The sequence below is a fragment of the Aplidium turbinatum genome, chromosome 5, assembly GCF_918807975.1.
Source record: "Aplidium turbinatum chromosome 5, kaAplTurb1.1, whole genome shotgun sequence".
Lineage (NCBI taxonomy): Eukaryota > Metazoa > Chordata > Ascidiacea > Aplousobranchia > Polyclinidae > Aplidium > Aplidium turbinatum.
In genome coordinates, this window is record NC_137476.1 from 12,382,857 (window position 1) to 12,410,319 (window position 27,463).

General features: G+C 38.2%; 1 protein-coding gene across 1 annotated transcript in view; it reads left to right on the forward strand.

The window, feature by feature from the left end:
• The first annotated feature begins 14,270 nt into the window (after positions 1-14,270).
• Positions 14,271-27,463, forward strand: part of LOC145771320 (nuclear pore membrane glycoprotein 210-like) — a 65,721-nt gene continuing 52,528 nt past the window's right edge. The window contains exons 1-2 of the mRNA XM_082583067.1: positions 14,271-14,443; positions 21,393-21,555. Coding sequence (XP_082439193.1) covers positions 14,301-14,443; positions 21,393-21,555 — 306 coding nt within the window. The 5' untranslated portion in view covers positions 14,271-14,300. The remainder of the gene's footprint in view (positions 14,444-21,392; positions 21,556-27,463) is intronic.

Here is a 27,463-nt window from a genome sequence, read left to right on the forward strand (position 1 = left end):
GTTTTTTTAATTTGCTGGAATTTGAGAATTTCTCTGGGTAATTTTCCGTTTGTGGCCGTGCTAACTATAGCCTACTACATAATTTTTCATTCAGGAACGTTTTAAACCTTTCAAGGTTTTGCCACCTTTTCCCGTTCATTAACGTGCTGGTAGGTCTATATCGATTTTTGTAGTTAGTATCTTTTTCGTCCCGGACGCGTTAATGACGAAAAATAAAATGATTGATTGATTGATGTGACCGTGTTTGCCGAACGAAGCAATACATTTTTGCTCTCAACAAGTTAGTTATATACAATTCTTCTTTTAAAAAAATGGTAATGATATGTATATAAATGTAATGCAACTCAAATTAAGAATTGACTACAAAAATGCACTTCGGGTCAAAATTTAGTTAAAGAAAAGAACGCTTCCGGGAAGTATCGAACTCAGTCCCTCTAGAATAGGAAGCGGCGACGTACCACACGCGCCACATAACGAGTTGAAAAAAATGGTTGGATTCAGAACTTATATACGCACTTCTCGTCTTTTGCTTCGAAAGAGAAAAAGAAAAAAAGTGACTGTACAATGACGTAATGACGGTCAAATAGTGTTTCAGATTCAAAGACCGGCGCCGGTCAAATAGCCACTGCCTAAAATTTTTCCCCCTGAAAAGATTGTGAGAAAAAGTAGCTCAAAGCCGAAGTCCGCTGATCGCAGTTTCCGCAAACATTTTTCCGCAGTTTCCGCTAACCCTAACCATAGAGTAATCTATGCTCTAACCCTAACCTTTGCTGATCGCAGTTTCCGCAAAATTTTTTCCGCAGTTTCCGTTAACCCTTACCTTAATTCTAACCATAGAGTAATCTATGCTCTAAACCTAACCCTCGATGATCGCAGTGTCCACAAACATTTTTCCGCAGTTTCCGCTAATCTTTACCCTAACCATAGAGTACCGGTAATCTATGCTCTAACCCTCACTGATTGCAGTTTCCGCAAACATTTTTCCGCTAACCGCAGTTTCCGCTTACCTTAACTCTAACCATAGAGTAATCTATGCTCTAACCCTCGCTGACCGCAGTTTCTGCAAACATTTTTTCGCAGTTTCCGCTAACCCTAACCCTCGAGTTTGTTTCAAATTGTTTGGGGAAACTCCGATCAGCGACTTCTGCTTTGTGCAATTAAACTGCGATCAGCGACTTCGGATTTTTTCAATTTTTTTTCTCGATCTTTTTATGGTACCGGTACGAACTGACTGTACGAATGGTTCAAGGTACGAACTAGGTTGCACCCACGTGTCCGGTAGGGTGCACACAATGCCGACTTTTTTGAATTTTTTCACCCGATTCATCTGTAGATTCCCCTGTTTGTTCGATTAGATGAGTAACTATGCTGGGCCAAATATCAGTGAGATTGGTGAATGTCTATGTGGGCAACACAACTATCAAAAAATCCCATATTTTCCGAAAAAGTAACAAAAATTGTGCAATTACTGTATATAACCTCATACAAAATACATGTATTCATGTAATCATTTTGACTATTTCTAACATTTTGGACAAGTTACTAAAGTTAAGATACACATTTTGACACAATCTATTATGTATGTATATCTACAAAGGGGAATTTATGTGTTTCTAATGAAATGTATTGATATTGCTCTTAGTATTGAGCATTCTTATAGATACCGTAAAACAGCACAACTTTGCATGGATGGACAACTTTGCCCAAAATTTGTGAGTTAAAGTGTGACTACAATATGGTCTTCATGTTTTATAGGATTTGTCTGATGAATAATACTGTTAAATATTATCCATTAGACAAATCCAATAAAATATTAAGACCATATTGTGGTCAAACTTTAACTCACAAATTTTGGGCAAAGTTGTGCTGTTTTACGGTACACACATAATTATAGATACAAATAAAATACACATTAAGGTACAGTACACAATTACACAATGATACATTTTCATTGTTTGAAGAGTTCTTTTTTTTTTCGCAAATTAGGTGTCATTTTTCTCGCATTCTCCACTACTCGGAGTGTGTTTTAGTAATTTTCTTCAATTCTTGCACTATTTAAAAAATCAGTACTGAGTTTCACGCCTCTCTCAGCAATATCATTGGTAACATTTATAGCCCTAACATTGCATTTAGCTTCTTGATAGGCCTTGCACAACTCCCAATCTTTGACTGGTAAAACAAGGAATTCATCTTTAATTCTTAAAGATGAGAACCCAATGGAATAACAGGCCTCCGCACAATTGACGATCTGACGAAAAGTTGGCTCCAAGTCCTTCCATTCGGCTGATCACAAACTTTCTGCTTCATACGAACGACGACGACGACGACGAAAGATGAGAAAAAAAACCATGAGTCCACATCAACAAAGTCTGAAAGTTTGGAGTCTAGCTTAATGGAGTCCGGAAATGTAGGTTTTCCGTACCTGGTGCCGAAACGCCTAGTTGGAGCAGCAAGTGGTTCTGTCGGTTTTAAATTGAGAAGTCTGTCAGCTATTTGACGCTTATCTGCATTGCTCACATTAGAACTGAATAAAGATAGAGGAACAAATTCACTGGACAAGTACCACAAATGTCGTTTGAGACATCGTGCAGCACTGTCTGATATGATGCTGTTGATGGCTTTGTACTTCAGAATGTCTATATATAACTGTAAGCTATTCAAAGGTGCATCAGTGGCTACACTGCATCTGAACCACCAGGTACAATACACAAGTGAGACAAAGTTCACAAAATCTCTAATCTTGGTGGTCTGAGAAGTTATCGTGACAGTTCCCTTCGGCAGAGCTGCAATTTGATCCTCCAGTAGAACAAGTTTTAATGCATAAATCAACTTGGCCATCCACCTGGCCTTATGCACAGCTCCAGGACATAGGAATTTTACCTGTGTGCCTGGAGTTAAGTATGACACACACAAATTCATCATCTCTTTATAGTCATCCCTCAAGAACTTGGCTTTCTGCTCTGTTCACAAATCAGTTTATCTTTCCATTTCAAAACATACTCGTGTGCTTCTTTTGGGAGCTTGGAAATGTCCAAGTAGTTGAGTGGTTGATTGATGTCATGTGAAATATAATTCCAGTTTTTACGAATTCTGGTAAATAAAGTTACTTCTGGTGACTTGCTGACATCTATCTTCAAGTCCTCAAATACATGTCCCGCTATCAACTCACCGACATGATGAGAACAACCTGCCCACAATAGTGCACGTTCAAGACGCGCCTGAATTTGGATACATGCGGCAGTCAAGTGTCCAGTGTTCGATGAGGTTGTGTCAAATACCATACTCACAACTTTTTCAGAGCATTGCCATTCTTGGAGTAACTCTAAGGTCAGTCTTGATATGATTTCTCCAGCTCGCTCTTCCGTACCAGATTGATAAGCAGGTGTTCCCAGTAACTTCAGTTCATCAGAGTTGCCAATGGCGATGGCCAATCTCTCTTCTTTTTCGTATTTGTTTTGAAGAGTGGGTAAGCTCTTCCCATCCCAGTGAATAGAGGCAAAGGTCGGTGGGATCCAGGATTTTTTAATTTCACCAGCTATTTTTTTGTTCACTACACATCTGACCTTAGCCGATTGTGAATATGATGTAGAGACTTTTGAAGCATCACCCCCAGCTTCCTCTACAAATGCCTCACTAAAGGCGGCTTGCTGTGCAGGTGTCATTTTCAGTCGTGTAGCTAATGACACCAGTCTCGGGGAAGTAAGTATATCATGAGGAATGAAGGCTTCTGTTCCGGACTTCACCACTCTTTCATGAGATCTTTTATTTGGCTTAGAGTCTGGTATATATAAGGCTAACGACTTATCGTCCTCACTGGAGCTACTGTCAGCAAGTACAGCTTCGGAAAATTGGGTTCTAGATTGTCTTTTACACTTTTCCAGGCATTTCTTTGAGATCCGTTTTCTTTCCTGGCGTCTCAGTTCTTTGCCTAATGCAACTGTGTCCTTACCAGCAATGCTCACCTTTCTATCAGTCTTCATTGAGTTCAGAAACTCCTTGTCCTCAGGATTTTTAATTATTTTCTCAGCATCTTGACACCACAAGGCGAAAGTTTTTGATAGTTCTTTGATATACTCGTCTATCTTTCTAATGCATGATTCAGTAGTTCTCCTGTTTTTTGGTATACGTCTGAATTTTTCATTTTCTTCCACAAGTTTTACAATTTTTTGACATGCAGATATTTCTTGCAACATAGGGATACCTCCTTTTTCGTAAAAATTGGTTAGTTGTTTATAAACTATTTTTGCCGCTTCGTACTTGGTTCTGTTCTGTCTTCTTCCATCTTCGATATGAAAGATTACAGCACGTAAAATTTGCATCGAAGTGGGTAAGCGAGAGCCGGTAATAGTCCCATCATCTTTCGTCACAGACTTTCCAAGGTCAAAAATATATGTGTTGCTTCTCGTACTAGCCATTATGATATTATGTTTAAACAGTTACAAATACAACAGTCATCTGTTCTGTTTAGAAAACCTGAAAAACATGTATTATAACTTTTGAAGAACATTAGCAAAATTTATCAAAATCATGAAATGTTTCCCTCAGAAAAAACAGTAACTGAAGATGAAAACGTCAGTTGGAGACCAGAACTGAAGAAATGACTTGAAATGGAAGTTCTGCTGAAAAAAAATCGAGACTTTTTTCACTTTTTGCAAATGGCAACCGTAAATTCAACACGGTGTCATGGCGATATCGACCTAAATTCCATGTCATCGGTTGCCCACATAGACGTAGTCCGATCATCACTAAACTTCGCAGAAGCTGTTTTCCCATCAAATAGAACATTTTCACCAATCTACATAAAAATCGATTGATATGACGGCATTGTGTGCACCCTAGTGTCCGGACGAAAAATTAAAAAAAGCCGCAATCGCTGATCGCAGTTTAATAACACAACGCGATCAGCGATTGCGGCTTAAACTGCGATCAGCAATTGCGGCTTTTTTTCGGTACAAAACGCCGAAGTCGCTGATCGGAGTTTCCCCAAACAATCTGAAACAAACTCGAGACTTAGGGTTAGCGGAAACTGCGATCAGCGAGGGTTAGGGTTAGAGCATAGGTTACTTTATGGTTAGAGTTAGGGTAAGCCATGGATCACTGAATTAGATTTTTAATTCTTTTAATTAGATTTTTAATTCTTATTTTTAATTTTTATTAATTTTTAATTCCGTGATCCATGGGTAAGCGGAAACTGCGTTTAACAGAAACTGCGATCATCGAGGGTTAGGGTTAGAGCACAGATTACTCTATGGTTAGGGTAAAGATTAGCGGAAACTGCGGAAAAATGTTTGTGGAAACTACGATCAGTTAGGGTTAGAGCATAGATTACTCTATGGTTAGAATTAGGGTAAGGGTTAGTAGAAACTGCGGAAAAATGTTTGCGGAAACTGCGATCAGCAAAGGTTAGGGTTAGAGCATAGATTACTCTATGGTTAGGGTTAGCGGAAACTGCGGAAACTGCGATCAGCGGACTTAGGCTTTGAGCTAATTTTTCTCACAATCTTTTTAGGGGGGAAAATTATAAAAAGATTGCGGAAACTGCGATCAGCGACTTCAGGGCTTTTTTAATTTTTTCTCTCGATCTTTTCAAGGTACGAACTGTTCATGGTACGAACTAGGTTGCATCCAGTTCATACCCTAAAAAAATCAAGAGAAAAAATTAAGAAAAAGCCGAAGTCGCTGATCGCAGTTTTCGCAAACATTTAAAAATTTTAACCCTGAGAAGATTGAGAGAAAAAATAAAACAAAGCCCAAGTCGCTGATCGGAGTTTCCGTTTTTGCGCAAACATTTTAAAATTCTCGGTAATGATCCTAAGAGTTTGCCGAATTCGCTGATCGCAGTTTCAGCAAACATTTTAAAAGGGTTAGGGTTGGCTTAGGAAAAGATCGAGAAGAAAAAATTAAAAATTGCCGAAGTTGCTGATTGGAGTTTTCGCAAACAAACAAACTGAACAAATCGAGAGAAAAAAATAGAACAAAGCCGAAGTTGCTGATCGCAGTTTCCGTTTTTCCGCAGTTTCTGCAAACACTTTAAAATTTCTGGTAATGATCCTAAGAGTTTGACGAAGTTGCTGATCGCAGTTTCCGCAAACATTTTAAAAGAGGTTAGAAAACGACCAAAACAAAAAAATTAAAAAGCCAAAGTCGCTGATCGGAGTTTCCACAAACAAACAAACTAAAAAGATCGAGAGAAAAAAATAGAATCGTTTTTCCGCAGTTTCCGCAAACATTTTTTAAATTTCCAGTAATGATCCTAAGAGTTTGCCGAAGTCGCTGATCGGAGTTTTCGCAAACATTTTAAAATTTCCGGTAATGATCCTAAGAGTTTTTGTTTGTTTGCGCGGAAACTGCAATCAACAACTTCGGCTTTTTTAAATTTTTTCCCTCGATCTTTTCAAGGTACGAACTAGGTTGCATCCGTCAATATATAGGTCTACGTCTACCTGCACGTTTTAATGAACAGACAAAGCCTTGAAAGGTTTAAAATGTGCAAACTTTACCAACAAGATTGTCAGTTCTGTTACTTTTCTTCGTGATTGGACCATATTGGTAGATTTAATTTTTTGATTTTGTGAATATTTATCCTTAGACTCAGAAAGCTTCTTTAACCCTATCTTAGTACGAGCTGTTTTCGTACGTGGAAAGTACGTCCTGGGCTATCTTAGCCCCATGCTAAATAATTGCTAATAACAGGAGGTATGAAAATCACAGCAAAAAAAAATTTACAAGATAATAGCCATGTGTATTGGTTGGTTGGTTTTGAATCTTTATCCTCGGACTGACAAAGCCTTGATAGGTTGTTCCTGGCATAGGCGCCGACTCCAGGGGGGCGGGGGGCAAATGTGAGTAATAAAGTTAGAGTTTTTTTAATTTGCTGAAATTTGAGAATTTCTCTGGGTAATTTTCTGTTCGTCATAAGAGGATGTGACTGTGTTTGCCGAACAACGCATTACATTCACATACCATTACCATTATTAACATCCTCTTATGATGAACGGAAAATTACCCAGAGAAATTCTCAAATTTCAGCAAATTAAAAAAACTCTAACTTTATTACTCACATTTGAAAAGACATAAAAATTGCGCTGTAGGCAACTCAAATTAAAAATTGACTAAAAAAATGCACTTCGGGTCAAAATTTAGTTAAAAGAAAAAAAAAGAAAAAAAACGCTTCCGCGTAGTATCGAACTCATTCCCTCTAGAGTGGGAGCAGGAGACTTATTGCACGCACCACAGAACGTGTTGTATAAAACTGTTAAAATTAAAACTTATATAGGCGCTTCTCGTCTTTTGCTCTGAAAGAGAAAAAGAAAAAATAGTGACGTATAGTGATGTCATGACCGGTCAAATAGTGTTTCAGATTCAAAGACCGGCGCCGGTCAAATAGCCACTGCCTATTAAGAGCTAAAGTTCAAAGTGATCAGCATATAATTCGAAACAGCCTACAGGCCTCGAAATTAGTTTTTGTTGACGGCAGACAAACGTGTCCGGTCTGAGCAGCAGCTATCTCGGCGGACAAATTACGTCTCACGGTGGACACACCAGTTTTAGCCGTCGATCGTCATGCTTAATCACTCTATCTTGATAATAATTCTTCGCCATTTCAGAACTATAACTACGGTTTTAGAAAGGCTTTTTAAAAATTCAGTAAAGTCACTCTGAAAGGCTTTCATCAGACCAACGACTTGCGCTTGAAGAGTCAAAGCGCCGTGTAGCTGGTCAATACGTCACGTAACTGATTAACTTCCACCGAACGAGGTCGTGTGGCTTCTTGCGTCACAATGCTCTGGGCGGGAGTCGGAAAATTTCTACACCAACGCTACTATTTTCTGCTGCGCAAAGTTTCACAGGCTTTTTTCTTTAAGTTTATTTTTGCGTGTCATGTGAGCGAAAGTGAATTTTCCTTGGGTCTTTTCTTTCATACTGTAATACCAAAACTTAACAAATTTTGTTGCATCTTGCTGTAATAGCCTACTCGTATAATCTAATTTTGTAACCAACCTTGCCGTATCATTATTACTCAGAGATCAAAGCCAGACATTGTGACGTAAAACTTGGACTAAATTGCGCGTGATTAGTGTAGAGGGTCTGCTACTATTCGGTGAGTCCGATTCGGTGAGTCCGATTCGGTGAGTCTGATTCGGTGAGTTCCTAACCTCTAACCCCTAACCCCAAACCCCTAACCCTAAAACGGCAATGATAATTAGGCTACAGTACCCGATAAATAAAAAAAAAAATTGAAAAAATCCCCCGTTAAGGGATCGGACTCACCGAATCGGACTCACTGAATCGGACTCACCGAATCGGACTCACCGAATCGGACTCACCGAAACGGGCCATTCCGAGTGTAGAAGTACCTGTACTCCTATCGATTCTTATAGCGAAGAATTCACCTAAGTTACGCTGATTCAATGTCATCAATCGTTGAAGCAATGTAAAAATCGAAAGTTTTCCTGTTTGAATGGAAGCTACGATAAGGGATACAGTATTCACATTTTTTAGATGCGCGCTAGAATGCGCTGGAAAATATATTATCGCAACAATTGTTCGTGCTGTGCAATGACGATTTGTATCGCTATAGTTCCTATGTTATTTCTCGGCGGACAAATATAACCGATCTAGATGGCACTTCCCGCGGACATCACATTCTGTGACGGCGGACATGTCCGCCGTGAATTTCGAGGCCTGAGCCTACATTATAAAACTTGACGATATACAATGGCAGATAGACGCATACAAACATCTGCATTTTGAATGTAAGCAATCAGTCGGCTAGAAAGTTTGTCCCCCGGCAATTTTCAAAACCCGGCGCCTATGGTTCCTTGTAGTTTCACATACTTCTAGAGTAGTGTTGGGCGATATTGAAAAAAACAAAACGATAGGGTTTTGACTAGAGATGTACCGATATATCAGTATCGGTGATATTGGCCAGTTTTTGAGTATCGGTATCGGCAAAATTTGGCCGATACTGTGGCCGATACTAAACACGTAAAAAAAGGCGTTTGCTGCGGATTTTCTACAGAAGCAAAGATATAATTTTTTTAAAGTAGTAACTAACGTCACATTGATGTAGAAAAATAACAACCTGTTCAAATTTTTGCTACGTCACACTCCCATGACTTCTTGCGCGCAAGTATTAACATTGGTTGCTTAGAGTGATTCTTTCACTTACATTTGGGGTTTAAAGATTTGATGATCAATGCCTCGTGAATCTTGGTGTCGAATTCAGACAAACACTTACGAACAATTTTGAAAGAATGTTTGTCCGAATAAGTTTGAAAGAATGTTTGTCCGAATTCGACACCAAGATTCACGAGGCATTGATCATCAAATCTTTAAACCCAGGGCTCAACAGGCAATTATTTGCTTACGGAGCTTCTTACGTTTTAGCAGTTTTTGATTGAATTATCACGTCTTGTGCTTCTCGCATTTACTTTGTTTTGTGCCACTATCTCTTGTGCTTCTGTCCTTCTTGCGTAATCTGCCTGAGTCCTTGTCTGAACAATCAATTAATTTTACCTCTGAAATACTTGACCCGTTGTGCTGTGTAATTTTCAGTTATCATTTGTGTGAGCGAGGCAGTTTCTCAAATGTTTAGATTTGACCATATTTTTGCTGTGATACTATATGATTCTTTCGGAATGGCCCGTTTCGGCGAGTCCAATTCGGCTAATCCGATTCGGCGAGTTCCCTATTCGGCGAGTGCCCTATTCGGCGAGTTTTTGAAATTTTATTTTTGAAAGGGAATTATCGGGTACCGTGGCCTAACTGTTTTCACATCGTTTTAACGTCGCTGAACGTGCAGAAAGGAATAAAAATAAAATGTTTAAACTATTAAGTTAAAATTCGTCATGTCAGATCAGTTCAGTTGTTTTTATTTCTGACCATCATATCAAAAACAATACACGTCAACATAGCAAAGGTAGAAGCGACAAAACGTGAACGCTAAAACGTGCTTGAATTCGTCATGTCCGTTCAGTTGTTTTTAAGGTAGAAGCAACAAAACGCGAACGTTAAGTCGTGCTTGTGACCAAAGTAAGTTATTAAGTTGAAAGAAATTTGACACGGTCGCAACACCTTCAGAAAAATTTAAGATGTGAAGGGAAAATAAAAAAAATAAAATGTTACAAAAAAAAATCATGTTCATGTCTATAAGTTAGTACTTTTGAATAGTTGAAATGATTAGTTTGGGTCAACAAATGTGTGGCCTACAGCTTGGATTGAAAGGAAGTTATCGTGCACCGTAGCCTAGTTATCCCTACCAGCAAAAATTTGTTCCAAGAACCCAGTTAGCCTAACAGTTCATTTTTACATTGTAGTAACAGAATGAAAAGGCTTACCAAATGTGTCGCGTCGCTAAACGTTGAAATCGTGTAGAAAAGAGAACTTTGATGACTAGGATACGTTGCAAGCCTTAAAGCAGCCGGCGGCCATGGCCGCTAAGTAGTGCTTGAATGACCGCCTGTGCTACCTCCTCCGTCGGCCAAGTTCGGTCGCCGGTTTCTCAATTATTTAATTTTGCAATAGAATGATCGTGGATTAAATGTCGAAAATATGTAGTATCAAAGAGTGACACAGAATTAGGTCAGCGACTCAGCGCGTCAGAATCACTACTGTTGTATTGAATATATCCAGCTGCGAGCACCAGCGCTGGAAGTCTTGTTTGCAATTCCCGAATGTTTATTTTAACAAAGTGTTAATCCGAAGTGCTAATTTACATCGGCTGGTGATATTGTCGTTTTTATATCGATTCAATGTTGTCGGACATTAAATCGTTATTAAAAAAGAGAACTTTGTTAGTTGACATCCGTGGGTAAAACACGTGCTTTCATAGTTGAGAAATGTCCCCGCTGTGGGTGTGTAACTTCACACCCTCAATGGTGACATCATAGCGATATAAATGGTCAGGTTTTATGAAAGGCGGTATGCAGTTGAAACAATTTACTGAGCTGCGAGCAGTTAAAACAATTTAGGGTCGTTAGATGGTCCCGCAATACCGGATTACAATCCCGATAGAGCATTTAATGCGTGGTACAACGATTCTATTGCAGGACGTCGCCCAGACTTCAACAACGCTAAGTGATTATTTTAACATTGTTGCAAGTTTAATGCTATTTGCTTGTGCTATCGTTATTGTATTTTGGCCTCCAAGCACGCAGATTTGGCCGCCGAGAAGGAGCTTTCGGTAGGCCACGATGGCTGCCAGAAAAAAACACGAGTTTTAAGGCCTGCGTTGAAACTGAGAAACATTCACAGTAGCCCTTCGATATGTTGCATTTTTAAGATTATGCATTTTTAAGATAATATATTCAGACGTTAAAATGGTTGAATCAATGTACAAATGAACTGTTAGGCTAAATGGGTTCTTGGAACAAATCGAAGGTCTTCTGTTAATGTTTCCCAGTTTCAACGTATCCTAGTCTGCAAAGTTCTCTTTTCTACACGATTTCAACGTTTAGCGTCGTTAAAACGATGTTAAAACGGCAATAGTAGCAGACCCTGATTCTTTAGCATTTCTTTTAAAAAAATGTATTTTCTTATAGGCTTGAAAAGGGCTATATGACTAGCCGAAAACGTTCGCTTTTTGTTTTTTGTTTTTATAATGTTAAATGTAGTGTTGTTGCTGAGTGATGTCTGTTTATGGTTTAAAAGAGTTACCTCTCTACCCAAATTGTATTATTTATTGTAAGCGCCAAACTTGAACACAACTAATTTTGAATTTAGGGGATTTTTTGGTTTTAGACTAATTTGTCACTGTGTCAGTCGTGGTGGTGCCACGGCTTGTGTTTTAGCACAAGATCTTGTGGTTTTACTTTTGATCTTGTGCTCTTGTGCTTTAAGCTTTACCTTATTTGCATAAAACTATTAAAAAAAACTTTGAATTGGCATAATATGTAAATAAGGTAAAACTTTGCGTTTGATACAATTACTTGCAAATACCAAAATTGCTTCTTTTTGTAACACTAAAGTATCGGCCAAAATATCGGTATCGGCCTAAAAAAGTGATATCGGTATCGGCCAAAATATTGGTATCGGTACATCTCTAGTTTTGACAGAAAACTAAGTTACTCTTCGTCATAGCACATGACTAGGGAACTGTGTTCCGAAAGCTAGTGTAATTCGATATTGCCACAACGTACTTGCAGCATCAGGCTAAAACAGATCGTTAGAATCTACACTGTGAAGTAAGTTACTCTTCACTCAAGCCTACCACCCGCTTGAATATAGGCTACGGTATTTTTTACTGATGTTTAGTGTAGTTATTATTTGACTTAACTAAAAGTGAACTCAGTCATGTTCGGAAACTTGAACAATTTATTGATAAATCTTTTGCCGACGCAAACCTGGGCTAACAACAAATAAATGCCGAACACGCGCATTAAAATACAATATATTTTTCTGTTCTATATAACATTTTGTGTGAAAAGCATTGCCAGTTTAAGCAGCTTCACTCACGGAAGCCATGGCACATTTTTTTGTTCAATATAACATTTTGTGGGAAAAGCATTGCCCTACCTGCCAAGCTGATGCAATGTGCAGACTTTACTAGAAATAGTACCTAAATGAACGGGCGCCACAGTGCTCCGCATCTATATATCCTGACGCCACAGTGTGCGCACCTATTTGACCTGCGCTGAACTGTCTGCGCCTAAAAGACTTGCTCCCAGAAACACTAACTCACTCTGATCTCTCTATGTTTTAACACTCACATCTGAAGATGCAGATAAGGTCTTCTTTTATAATCAGCTCACACACATGTTATCTTAAAAGTCCCTGATTTAGACAAACTTGTTGTATTAGGTGATTTCAATGCCAGAGTTGGTCGGGACCACCCTATGTGGCAGGGTGTCATAAGCCATCAATGCCATCATGGTATTGGAAAATGCAATGCAAACGGAGATGGAGAACTTCTTCTGTTTTGATGAAGAACAACTAGTTCTTTATCAAACAGACTTTGTGTTGCTCGCAGTATCCCAATTGTGCCGAAATTATGTTAGCTTATACGTAAATCGAGGCAATCTTTTCGCAGGGAGCTATTAATTTGTTACTGGTACCTGCTTGAGCAATTAACGTTATTTTATGATGATTCAACGTCACTAGATGTCGAATTAATGTAAAACAAACGTAAATTTCTTATTGGGCATTGTTGTTGCGCAGTATAACCCGCAGGGAAAATTAAATCGATTCGAGCGTTGAATCAACCCAAAATTAACTTACTTTTCCTCCGTGAGTTATTTCACCTGAATTACCGTAACAGCGTGCGTAACGCGTTGTTCGCTTTAACGCTACTTCTGGTATTATGACATCATAACAAAATCAAACAGTGCGGTCGTGATAGACTACTCTAGTATATTTTTCGCTTCTCGTTTACATGTTTTGGTACAATTTTTTCGTAATAAACGTTCACAGCAATTGCCGAGCCAACTTCAACTTTTGCCGTTTAGCCTCGGCAACGTTTTTGCCGAAGTAAAAATATGCTAATTTCAAAGACTGTAAGCAGGGGCATCTGCTCATTGTTATTACGCCACCGGTCAAACTGTCGCATACGCACGTGGATTGAAAAAAAACATTGTATGATTGTGCATGTGTACAAAACGTGAAGAAAATTGCGCGCTTTGTTTCTTTGCTCATGCGAGCGAGTGACGTAGGGTTGCATGCGCCGTGCTCGCACAACGCGTGCGAAATGTTTTTGAAAGTGCGGATGGTGTCAGTGCAAAGAATAAATGAGTAAACCACCCTTTTTTTTCAGTTCACTGTTTCAAGCTGACAGCTTGCACAATTGCAAGACTTATGCATATCTTTAAAACCGAATCTTATTACCCGGTTTTATTGACATTTTGGATTCGGATAGTTTAGGATCCGAATCCTTCTGGATTCGGTATTCTGAATTGCCCATCCCTAACCAGAGTCCACATCTGCTCAAATAAGTGAGAAGAAGCCTATATGCGCTGGATTTAAAAAAGTTAGTGACACACCAATCTCATTGAAAAATTTACAGCAGATTTGTACTGCGTAACCTATTTCTTTAACCTTTGCAACTCATATTTGTTCGCGATCCATACTTTAGAAAGCGCTAGCCTATAGGTAGTGATTACTATTTGTTTGTTTTGCTTCGTCCTTGTTTTTTTTATGTGTCTTGTTTATGTGTCTTTCCAAGTTGGACCACCTCTACCAGATCATGGTAATTGGTGAGGCAACTGATTTCATTTTGAAAATTACAAATAAGTTGGCACATCCCATTTGTATTTGTTTTTTTCTTTACAGTTTAAGCAACTATAACACGTCTCATACTTACTGAAATGAATGGCCTAATTTACTTGTTATTTCTAACTGGACTTTTTGCCTTTGGAAACTCGTACATTCCTCCCAAGCTTTTACTTCCATTTTATGATCAAATTCAAGTTAATTACACCATCAACGCTGACGAAGGCTGCTACAAATGGTATTCATATACTTACTGAATTAATGATATGTTTTTAAATAGTAGAATTTAATGCAGGATATTAAATTTGAATGTGTATGAAAACTGTGAATAAAGAATTTTGAAACACACACCTCGTGCAGAAGAATTTGTTGTAAATTATCCAGCATATCATAACCGATATTGTATAAACCAGGGCTTCCCAAACTGGGGGTCGCGTAACGAACTTCAGGGGTCGCAGAGAGTACACCAATTTTACATAAAGTAATGCATATTATCCTATGATACTTTTCAGACGTTTATTTTATAACGCAGTTGTTAAAACTGATATAACTGTTCAAAACATTATTTTTAACTGAGTTGTAGATTCTGCGTAAATAGGCCTAGCCCTGGTAGTGGGCCAGCGTGAGGACTGCATGCTAGTATAGCTAAATATTGAAAAAGTAAAACTAATCGAAAGCTGGTTAAAAAAAATCGAACGGTAACGATAATTTCGTCAATTTTTGCACCGAAGTGGGGCGATTTTGGAAGGACTGTGTTGGCATGTCTGTGTTAGCTTCTGCAATGTTGGCATGACTGTGTTAGCTTCTGCAATGACAGGACATACACTTGGGTTTCATGCAAAAGTGCGATTTGCGAGTGATAGGCTAGGCTTACACATATTGTATTAACACACTAAGTTAGTATACATAGGCTATGATTCATTGCGAGACCTTAATAGCTAAAAAGAATTATCCTCATCGAAATGCTATTGTGCAAGATGCTATAAAAATATTAACTTTGAGTCGCGCACTCAATACCCATATTTTTGCAAGTTTATATGGTAAAATGTAATGAGAGTTCAGTTTAAATCCCTTTTACTGCATTGTGAAGTAAGAGGGCTCTCAAAAACAAAACTTTAAAAACGCTATTAACGTTGAAAAATGAAGTTGTGGTTTTTCCAAGGGAAAAAAAATCAAACTTAATTGGTCCATCATTTCTGCAATGACATCTGACTTTCAAAATTATGCTATTTGTAAAATTTGCTTGAAAAATGGAAAGAACTTAATTATAACCATCTAAGGAAAAAAACACCAATATTTTTACATTGAAATCAAGAAATCAAAAACTTGAAGAGTTTGTTAAAAATTTAAATATTAAGAAAGAAGAAGTTGAAAATGATTCATTTGAAATTTTTTCATCTACTGTAGAGTTTTTGACTAACAGTGATGGGGAACCAAATGTTTAAGCCTGTGGTTATCGACCACTTCTCAAATCTGTTGAAACAGTTTTAAAAGTATTTTCTTCCAGAATTAAACAATGCCAAATTTGATTGGATCTTAAACCTATTGGTAATACAAATACAAAATACCGAGCACCTCTCTTCCAAATCTCAGGAATAACATGCTCATCTATTTTCTGATTCTACGTTGCGGCTTGAATTTTCTGGAAAAAGTTTCACACTTTTTGGCTGGTTAAAGTGGAATATCTATAGGCCTAATTATCTCACTCAGCAGTGACTGCACTCCTGGTGTTTGTGTTCACGCTTCTGTGCGAGTCAACATTATCAAAGTTAATGACAATCGTAAGAAAATATCGTTCCAGACTAAGCAAGATTGAAACCGCCTTGAGACCAGCAGTAACAAACATTGAGCACCGACTGGATTTGCTTTGCAGCAGAAAGCAGTCGCACTCATCACACTAAATAAATGTGTTTTCGGTTGTGTTTTGTTTCCAATGGGTTACGTGTAAAGTAGCAGGTTTCGAGTATCGGTAGCTTGATGCTACTCTAGTTTCATTCGAAATGGTTCAAATTAAGCCTTTTAATAAATCACAAATGTATATTTCGCACTGTTTATCATGTCAACTGTAAAGGGTTGCGGAAAATTTTAGGAGATTAAAAGGGGTCGCGAGCAAAAAAGTTTGGGAAGCCCTGGTATAAACTATTTGACAAATATAATAATATTTGCAGGTGTTCAACCCTCACAATATGGGGAACAAAGAACGTAAAACTGTGCGCTAACTAACGTAACTAATATATTGTTTCTGAAAGATAATTGGTACAAGCTGAGTTAAATTTTTTATTTTATTATTTATTTAAAATAAAAATTTAACCCAATGAATGACTTTATCACAATTTTCATTTTTAAGCTAAAAAATGCATGTTATCACATGTCAACATTCCTTAAATTTGTCAATGTATGACAAATATTTTCTACTTACAAGAAGATAACCTATTGTAACAACATAGACTGAAATCAGGACATTCTGTGGTAGCCGACCTGTCGCAAGACAACTGGTCGGCTGTGTTTGGTCGGCATCTGCAACATAATGTTGTATATCCACGTAGTCCAGTGGTTCCCAAACTTTTTCTATTTGTATACCATTTAGCTAGTCCTATATCCTATATCCAGAAACGTCCTATATCCAGAAACGGAATGGCCCGTTTCGGCGAGTCCGATTCGACTAGTCCGATTCGGCGAGTTCCCTATTCGGCGAGAGCCTTTTTCGGCGAGTGCCCTATTCGGCGAGTTTTTGAAATTTTTAAAAGGAAATTATCGGGTACCGTAGCCTAATTACAATTGCCGTTTTTACATCGTTTTAACGTCGCTAAACGTTGAAATCCTGCAGAAAGGAATAAAAATAAAATGTTTGAACTATTAAATTAAAATTCGTCATGTCAGTTCAGTTATTTTTATTTTTGACCATCATATCAAAAACAATACACGTCAACATAGCAAAGGTAGAAGCGACAAAACGCGAACGTTAAAACGTGCTTGAATTCGTCATGTCAGTTCAGTTGTTTTTATTTCTGATCATGATATCAAAAACAATTCACGTCAACATAGCAAAGGTGTAGAAAAAGGTAGAAGCGACAAAACGCGAACGTTAAAACGTGCTTGTGACCGAAGTAAGTTATTGAGTTGAAAGAAATTTGGCAAGGTTGCATCACCTTCAGAAAAATTTAAGATATGAAGGAAAAATAAAACAAAGAAAATGTTAGAAAAAAAATAATGTTTATGTCTATAAGTTAGTACTTTTGAATAGTTAAAATCATAGGCGCCTAACTATTTTTTTGGCCGTGGGGGCGAAAGCGTGTTTCATCAGCAGCAACGTAAATTCAGCGAAATGTCACGCAGATGGATGACGTAATTATGTCGTCACACTAGAATTGCTTTTATTGCCACACTCGGAGTTATCGCTACGTTCGACCTGCCGTTAATTATTATAAACAAAGTTCGACCAAAACACATGCTATGCGTCTGCGTTGGCTAGCGGTTGATGGACTGCGACTCTTTAAGCTAAGCACAACACAAAGTTTAGCAACGAACTAGATTTATTAGCATGAAACAAGAGACGAAAAGGTTTACTAAAAGGTATACTGTAAATGGAATGAAAATACTAACTTGATCATATGCTTGAAAATATACCTGTTGAAAGCAAAATCATTCATGTTTACATCAATTCAACAGCACGTCACCTTTAATAAATTTAAAAGTTGCTGACATCCGTAAACAGCCCTTGAAAAATAGTTACAGAGAGACGTTTGATTAAGTTTTCGACTTGACATTGCTCCCTTTTCACTACAATATCGCAACTTATGGCTGACCAGCTTTCAAGTTTCAATTCGCTGTAATACGCCCGTTTTCGTGTTGCAGATGAAACAAAAGATGCGCATATTACCCGCCTTTGATCGGGTTTCCATGGCAACGGACGTGTGTGCGCCATGCAGTTTGCGCGAGTCCGTTGTTGTGTTGATTATGCCGCTTGTGCGACTGTGGGCAGTGCGGTTTGTACCAGCCCTTGTTACGTTGGTTAGTGGTAACCTCGGGCCGAGACTTCAAGTTCATTTTCACAGCAACCGATTCACTGCGGCGACAATTCTCTGCAGAGGTTTCGACTTTCGAAAGCGACAGCGAGGCTGTTTGCAAGCGCATTAAGTTAAACGCACGCTGCGTCAACGTAGCAAACTATGTTGTTTTTGGGTGCATTCAACATCTGATGACATTGAATCGACGCAAAATGGTAGATTTTTGCTATGTCACATGCAGCAAAATCAGTCATTTTTACATTGATTCAACGTCTGCAGACGTTAAATCAACGTAAAAATGACAGATTTTTTTGTCTGGGGTGGGATTGTAGCATCGCTACTCGTTCTAGTGATTATTTACTGCGAAGCTGTTGCGGTTTGCATTTAAAAATGTTTTCCTGCTGCCGATCGCTAGTTCATCTATTGTTTTATGTATCAATGCCGCATAAAAAGTTGCTCCCACGCGGAAATATGCGTCGGGGCCTGGTCCCCACGGCTTAGGCGCCTATGGTTAAAATGATTAGTTTGGATCATGTGTGACCTACACTCCTACAGCTTAGATTGAAAGGAAATTATCGGGTAGGCTACCGTAGCCTAGTTATCCCGACCAGCAAAAATTTGTTCCAAGAACCCAGTTAGCCTAACAGTTCATTTTTACATTGTAGTAACAGAATGAAAAGGCTAGCCAAGTGTGTGGCCTATCGTTTTAACGTCGCTAAACGTTGAAATCGTGTAGAAAAGGGTGCTTTTGCTGACTAGGATACGTTGAAACTGAGAAACATTCACAGAAGCCCTACGATACGTTGCATTTTTAAGATAATGTATTCAGACGTTGAATCAATGTACAAATGAAATGTTATGCTAAATGGGTTCTTGGAACAAAGCGTAGGGCTTCTGTGAATGTTTCTCAGTTTCAAAGTATCCTAGTCAGCAAAAGCTCCCTTTTCTACACGATTTCAACGTTTAGCGACGTTAACACGATAGGCCACACATCTGTTTAGCCTTTTCATTCTGTTACTACAATGTAAAAATGAACTGTGTTCTTGGAACAAATTTTTGCTGGTCGGGATAACTAGGCTACGGTACCCGATAACTTCCTTTCAATCCAAGCTGTAGGCCACACATTTGTTGGTCCAAACTAATCATTTTAACTATTCAAAAGTACTAACTTATAGACATAAACATGATCTATTTTATTTTATTTTTGTAACATTTTCTTTGTTTTATTTTCCCTTCATATCTTAAATTTTTCTGAAAGTGTTGCGACCGTGCCAAATTTCTTTCAACTCAATAACTTACTTCGGTCACAAGCACGTTTTAACGTTCGCGTTTTGTCGCTTCTACCTTTTTCTACACCTTTGCTATGTTGACGTGGATTGTTTTTGATATCATGATCAGAAATAAAAACAACTGAACTGACATGACGAATTCAAGCACGTTTAAACGTTCGCGTTTTGTCGCTTCTACCTTTGCTATGTTGACGTGTATTGTTTTTGATATGATGGTCAGAAATAAAAACAACTGAACTGACATGAAGAATTTTAATTTAATAGTTCAAACATTTTATTTTTATTCCTTTCTGCACGATTTCAACGTTTAGCGACGTTAAAACGATGTAAAAACGGCAATTATAATTAGGCTACGGTACCCGATAATTTCCTTTCAAAAATTTCAAAAACTCGCCGAATAGGGCACTCGCCGAAAAGGGCTCTCGCCGAATAGGGAACTCGCCGAATCGGACTCGCCGAATAGTAGCAGACCCATCCAGAAAATATACAATAAAAAAACAACAAACTTTAATCGATATCAGCACAGGGCTCTGAGACAAAAAGATTGTTAATATTGGACTACATATAATGAAGTTGTTTAGCTGTCGCATCAGTAGAAGGCCAATAAATAGGCTGGGATGTTAGTCTGCTACCATCAGTAGCAACCTGGTTTTTTTTTTTCGCTGAGACTTTACGGTCATTTGTTCGAAATGACTTGAAAAAATTTGGTCATTTTATATTTATTTCGGTCATTTTTTTTATGATGAAAATATTTCCTTTCAAGTAGCTGATACAAACCAAAATATGCACTTCCTGACTAGCTATAGTACAATTAACATTAAGTTTCGCTGAGAAACGTTGTCGTGTTTTATCTGAGAAAAGTTGGAACAGACAAACGTTTCTTCAACGTTCATCAGCGAAACTCAACCTTGCAACACTCGGCCGCATACATCTTTTATTGCACACTAACACACGTTCAAAAAAAACGCAAAACAAATAAAAACAAGAATGACCAAATATAAAAAAACACGTTACGCTCTAATGGTTTGCAATTACAAAGTGATATAACTCCTCAACAATTTTACCGCTCACGTTGTAGCGTGCTCGCTTCGCGTTACTGTGCCAGTGCGCGTATGCGCATCATAATTGAATGTTTTTTGTTTTGTTTTATTATCTTTATCTTGCATTGCAGGAAAGCGGACTTGAGCGCTATGCATCGGTGTACGCCTTCCGACGTACACCTGACCCACGCTGCAGCCGACGGCAATGTCTGTTTCCGGTTGTCTACTTTACTTATGACTTAAATTTGGTACTACCCATTACTCGAAATCGATCACTGGGTAGAGGCAATTATCGTAAAGTTTCTTGCCCAGAGAAACAACAGCAAGTGCGGGTGGCTGGAGTCGAACATGCAGGCTCTGGACTGCGAGCCCAACGCGCTAACCTTACCCTAACACCTTACCCCTATCCCCAACCTCTAACCTTAACACCTTCCCCTAACCCTAACACCTTACCCCTAACCCTAACACCTTACCCCTAACCCTAAAACGGCAATGATAATTAGGCTACGATACCTGGCAATTTAAAAAAAATTCAAAAAATTGATGAAAAGGGTTCTCGCCGAATAGGGCACTCGCCGAATTGGACTCACCAAATCGGACTCGCCGAAACGGGCCATTCCGCGTTGCAACACCCTGGTGCATGGTTTCAGTCTTTCAAGACCTTCATGCAATGATTCCGCTTCATTTCTAAATTCAATTGCAGTAATAAAACGCCTACAGATATTATTGTATTAGCTTCTAACATGTGCATGAGCAGTGAGCACTCATTACTATGGATATATATAATCTGTAGTTGATAGAATAGTTTTATCAAAAATTTTGCATTTTAACACTACACATGTTTTTTTAAGGCGTTCACAAAACTCTGATGTTGCCTCCATTCAATCAATTCCAAATGGAGATGAAGATGCAGAATGTACAAAATCTGCAATAGTTTTTGTTGAAAGTAGAGCACCATCTCGGAAAATTACTCTAATTCTGGCTGAAAGTGAACTGACTGGAACAGTTGTGCAGGTATGTACATTTTCGAACTGTGTTCTCTTGTGTAATGCAAACAAGAAAACATAATTTTTCTTGGATGACTGTTGTGCAAGTTTGATGCCAATGTTACATTTAAGCTTTCCAAAGTTTGATCACTATTTTGTATTTTAATGGCCTCATTGGTGTGTTTGCTGTGAGATAAAAACTTAAAACATAGTATGGTACTCTAGGTCTAAGGGGTGTGGCCTTTACTACCTTCAAAGCAAAAGTGTAGAGCCAGACTAGTTAAATCAGGAGTGCAACTAGGGGGCTGTTTAGTCGGCATGACAGCCCCCTTTAAGATTTGCAACTTCAAGAAGAGGGATGACTAACTAGACTGAGATTTACGTACTACTTAACGTGTGTCAGTTTAAGCTACGTTCTATGCATACCAAACTTGTTTCACGCTCAAGTCGCATAAACCGCAATACAAAATATTAACAGACCGTCATTTATTCACGCAAACTCGTATCATTGGTCGAATAAAAATGGCAAATTCCATGCACTTTAAAGTGCAACTGCACGATCGAATTAACATTGGCTAGAATTGTTGTTTACGTTGTTTACTAGTTGTACAAGATGATGCAGCAATGAGCCAACTCTGATCAAGTAATACTCTGTCAGAAAATAATAGAATTTTTTTACAATTTTTGTTATTCAAGTTTTGACTTTATCAAGTCAGTTTGCAGCTTTGGCGTGAACACTAAACAGCATACTCTTTTTTATCGGTAGCCATGCACAAATAACAAAGAGAAAAGTTTTAGGCGAAAACAGAGATGTTACTCAGCATGGACAATTGGACATAATACATAAACATGAACTTTGCATTCAATGCAAATGATGTTGGCATATCTGCATGCTTAATAGCCTATGTAGGAAAAAATCCCGAAATAAATGACTTCAAAAGGCACTGTCAGAACAGCCATAGAGCATTAATTTTTCTGCACGTTATCCCATTTTGGAGATTAGTTAAAGTAGGCAGTATTGGAACTTATGCAAAGATCGGAGCAGAGTAAGGAAGCTTTCAGTAAATGGATAACAGCCCCATGCCACACCAATGCTGCTAGTTTTTTGGCAGCTCAATAGATTGTTAAGCGAGGAAAGCCGTACACAGATAGAGATGACGGCATAGAAAAGAATTGTTTCGTAGCAAAGAAACTGTGGTCTGATCTACTTGAAACACATAATTATATTACGTTTTGTGGATCTCAGCTGGTCATATCTGCCAAAATATGTAACAGAATCGCTTTTTTGTTAAAAAAGGTTGCCGACCACTGTTCTACAATAGAACAAGCACAACTAAAGGACTTGCAAAAGCAATTGTCGCTTCTGTCTGACTCCAACTGACGTGATAATCCGCGTGTTGCGCAATGCAATCCGCCATAGCAGAAACGTGGCCAAAAATACAAGCGTGTGGAAAACCAGTTTTGATAATTTTTATTGAGATAAATATAGCCTTAAAAAGTAAGGGCGAGGTTGGTATTTACAGATTGAAACATGCTCTTTCAGATAAAGTGCGGTCAAAGTCATCGCGCAGTTGCACTTTAAACTTGGAGATGAAGGCAATATAAATCAAAAACTGAATTACAGTCGAAAGCAAGGAAAACAATTAATTGTGAATTTATGATGTCATAAAAACGAAATGGCTGACTTTTCCGGAATGGCCCGTTTCGGCGAGTCCAATTCGGCTAGTCCGATTCGGCGAGAGCCCTTTTCGGCGAGTTCCCTATTTGGCGATTTTTTGAATTTTTTTTTAAAATTATTGGCTACCGTAGCCTAATTATCATTGCCGTTTTAGGGGTTGGGGTTAGAGGTTAGGGGTTAGAGGTTAGGGTTGGAGTTAGGGGGTTAAGGGTTAGAAAGTTAAGGGTTAGGGGGTTATTTGAACGTTTAGCGACGTTAAAACGATGTAAAAGCGACAATGATTATTTGGCTACGGTACCCAATAATTTATAAAAAAATTTCGAAAAATCGCCGAATAGGGAACTCGCCAAAAAGGGCTCTCGCCGAATAGGGCACTCACCGAATTGGACTCGCCGAATAGTAGCAGACCCGACTTTCCAGTGTAGTAAAACTTGAAGTGCGGGAAACCGGCTCAGCTTTAAAAATACCAATTTAGTTAGGCCTATAAATTACACAAACAAACATTAAAAGATTATAACAAATAAAGGAAACATACAGTAAACATTAGAAATAATATTAGAGATGGTAAACATTAGAATTTTCTTCTTGAATTTGTATCGATCGCTTTGTTTAAATGAATGATTTCGTCTGGGTACAGATAAGGCAATCAAGGCCAGGCTAGAATAGCTTATCCTTTGTCTTGGTTGGGATTACGAGAATGAGGGTGGAGAAACTAAAAGGATTTCTTTCTTTTCCTTTCTTTGAATTTGGTTTCTAAAATTTGGTAAATTGGCTAACTTAGGATGCAACCTTATAAACCCACAAAACGAAACTGCAGCTAGCTTTAGGCTAGTCTGATTTGTACAAAATCTTCGTATGGTCGCAGCTTCACACATTCTTAAACCTATTTTATAATTTTGTTATTAAAAAGACGGCAATTAAATTTTCTTTACAATCTTGTCAAACTTGTCTTGTCAAACTTGTCAAACTTGACTTTACAGGCCCTAAGCTTGTGTGGACTACTTTTTAAAATGTGAGCCTGGAGAGCAAACAATCTGCTGCCTACTTTCGAAAGCACGGAAAACTTTTTTTGAGAGTGAGTACTGAGTAGCAAGCACAGACAGAGCGAAAAAGGTCGCTTCGCACAGCACAGAATTGGATCATTGCGCTGTCAATTTACACTAGGCTAGTAGGCTAATATTCTAACAATCTAACTGTGATATATCCGCTTCTACAAATAATTGTTAGTTTTCTCTCTCGTTGCCGACCCCCTTTGATTTTTTGTAGTTGCGCCGCTGAGTTAAATATAGAATTTTTGATTGTCACCGGTTTAACGAAACTGATAAAGCACACAAATCGTAGATTTTGTGAGCATATTGCGCTTGTAAGTGTGTTTGCTGCATTCTGAAGTTGTCTATTTAATGTGTCACTAAAAGTACCACTGCACTTTAAAGAAATTTAACCAAAGCTGTATTGCTTATTGCAAGGATCCACTTTGTTGCACTTTTAAACTTTCATTTTTGGAACTTGCATTTAGATTCTTGGCAGAGGTGTGTAGTGGGAAGTGGCGCTCTACTTTTTGTTAGTGATAGTGCTGTTACATTTTTGTTGGAGTTGTGGGCTAGCGGCACCACATTTTTTCCAATGTAGTGATAGCGGAGGGGAGGTACGGTACATTTCTTCAGTAGCACTCTCGCTACCCGCTACTTTCCAATTTCCAGTGAAAAAAATGACTTGTTTTTGGAGATTTTTTTGGAAATAATGCTTGAAAAAATCAAAGCGGAAATCATTTGACAAGTTCTGGGAAACACCAAACCACATTGATACCGGCAAGAGTGACACCAACACCAGTCACGACTCTGAGCATGAATTTTTAGGTGTGTTGGTGCCATCGCATGAAGCGTTGGTGTGAAAAGTCTATCGTGGAGGCCTTTTTTTTAGACAGAGTCAAGTCCTTGATCTTTTTTAGTGCTGATTTATAACCAGGGCTGCGGAACTGCTATAAAAGAGGTCTAGGTTTGGCTGTCAGATTTTGCACCAGTGGCTCCAACTACAAAGCTGTCAGACTTCATGCTATTGGCTCCGAAGAAAAAGTTAAAATGTGTAATGTGTATCCAAATTACATTCATTTTTTAGAATTAAATACAATAGAATTTTTTAAAACATTGCTTTTCAAAGCAACGACAAACTTTAAAGACAGGTTTAGGAAAGACATAGAGTTTTATATTGACTAGGCCAACAGCAATTAATTACTTATAGCCTAGCCAAGAAATTTTCTATTACAAAATTGAAGTAAAAAAAATGTCTAAGTTTATAAATTTCTAAATTTTGTGCTTAGTTTAAGCATGAAGCAAAAATAGGCTAACATGAATCCATGCAAACCACCAGTTTGAATAACCGGTTTATTTTTCACTGGTGGTTAATCTCATTTTTAGTTGGCTTTAGTTTGGACGTAGCTAATTTGCTATATTGGGACTACTCGCCTTAGTTTTAACATGAAAAATTTGACTTGTTGATAAGATCTGAATATGACAAATTAACTACCTGTTTTTATGTTAAAAGTATTCCACAAAGTTTTGTTTCATTTTGACAGAAAAATCTTTGTCTTCGATTAAGAAATCATAGCAATTTGGTTTTGTTATGCATTTGAAAAAGAATGAGAATGCAGAAGAATGTTACAGCGCAGATAAAGTTGTGAAGCGCAAATGGAGCAAACTTGCATAAGTGCTTGATAAAGATACAGTAGAACTTGGATAACTCGTCTTCGGAAAACTCATCAGTTTGCCCAAGTCGTCAATGATTGCCAGGTCCCGGCAGAAAGCCTATCTTTTGTACACAATCAAGTTCGGTTAAGTAGTCATGTTTCATAAGTGGTCATAATTCGTCAATTCGATTATATTGTCACCGTTTTTCTTCCCCTGGGACGTAAAATTCGTCTCAGTTGTTATCCACCCAAATGCTGACGTGGCATTTACAGACTCTTTCGAGAAGAAGTTACAGCGCTAAGACGTTGAGGAGCTGGTGTAACCAGAGACACAGTACTGCAAGAAATCCAAGGCACCTTAGGTACAGAAAATGAAGACAACGAAGAAGATGATGGTCAACAGGAAGAAGAGCCTTTGCCACCTCCATCTACAAAAGAAGCTTTGCAGATAGTTGGAAAGCTCCAACACTATATGTTATGCCAAGAAGACAGTGGTGAATTCGCAAGCTCACTATCAAAAATGCATGACTACTTGGTTGACAAGACACTTGCAAGCAAAACGCAGTCAAAAATATTTGTATTCTTCAGTTAAGCTGTTAAGTGCGTTATTACTGTATTGTACATTATTGTGTACCGTAATTTTTTCTCGTTTTCCTCTTCATCTCACTTTACCACTATCGCATTTAATTAGGTCGCGGAGCACCATGAAATTAATGCGACGCAAAACAATGGCAAAATTTAGCTGTTTGCATTGGTCGTCAGTTCGCGTAAGTCGTCACTTTTTCTGTTCCCCCTGGGGTGACAAGTTATCCAAGTTCTACTGTATATGAATTATTATATATATAGTTTTAATCACGAAACACTGTTTGACAGCCAATTCAGACTTAATCGGTTTTCGAAAAAATATAATGTAACTGACTACCTGTGTAGTTCTTGAAGTAGTGAGGAATGAGATTATCTGCGGGAAGCCAGACTTAGTTTACACTTTTTGTTTGCGAATCGTTTCTGATTAGTAAGATTTCTCCGCAGACGTGTCCATTAAGAGTAAAAAGCAACAAATGAAGTAGTGGCAGCTTCATCTTTATTTTGTTAAGTGGAAAAAATTCATCTAATAAATAGTTCATCTATTCTAGTACAATAATGCAGCCTGCCGCGGGGCTACGCATATTGATGGTGACATGTATAATTGTATATACAATTATACATACATATAGATCAGTGGTTCTCAAACTGGGGTCCGCGAGATAATTTTTTTAGGACCACGAAGCACCTTCCAAAAAAAATTAACACAATCCCGAAGAAAAAAATTTTGTGGAAAGTAAAAATTTTCAGGCAACTTATTTTTCAAACCAAACTTAAAAGATATATTTTAGTTGGCTGGCTTGGCATCCCTCCACTCAGTTTTTTAACTTAAATTTGAGTACAAAAAGTGAAAATGGCTCAACCTCGAAAAAAATTAAGATCCAATGGTTCTTATGTTCAATTTGGTTTCATTGTGATACATTCTGGAGGAGAAGAGCCGCAGTGCGTGCTAGGTTATGCTGTAAAGTTTTAGCAAGTTCTGCTCCAAAACCT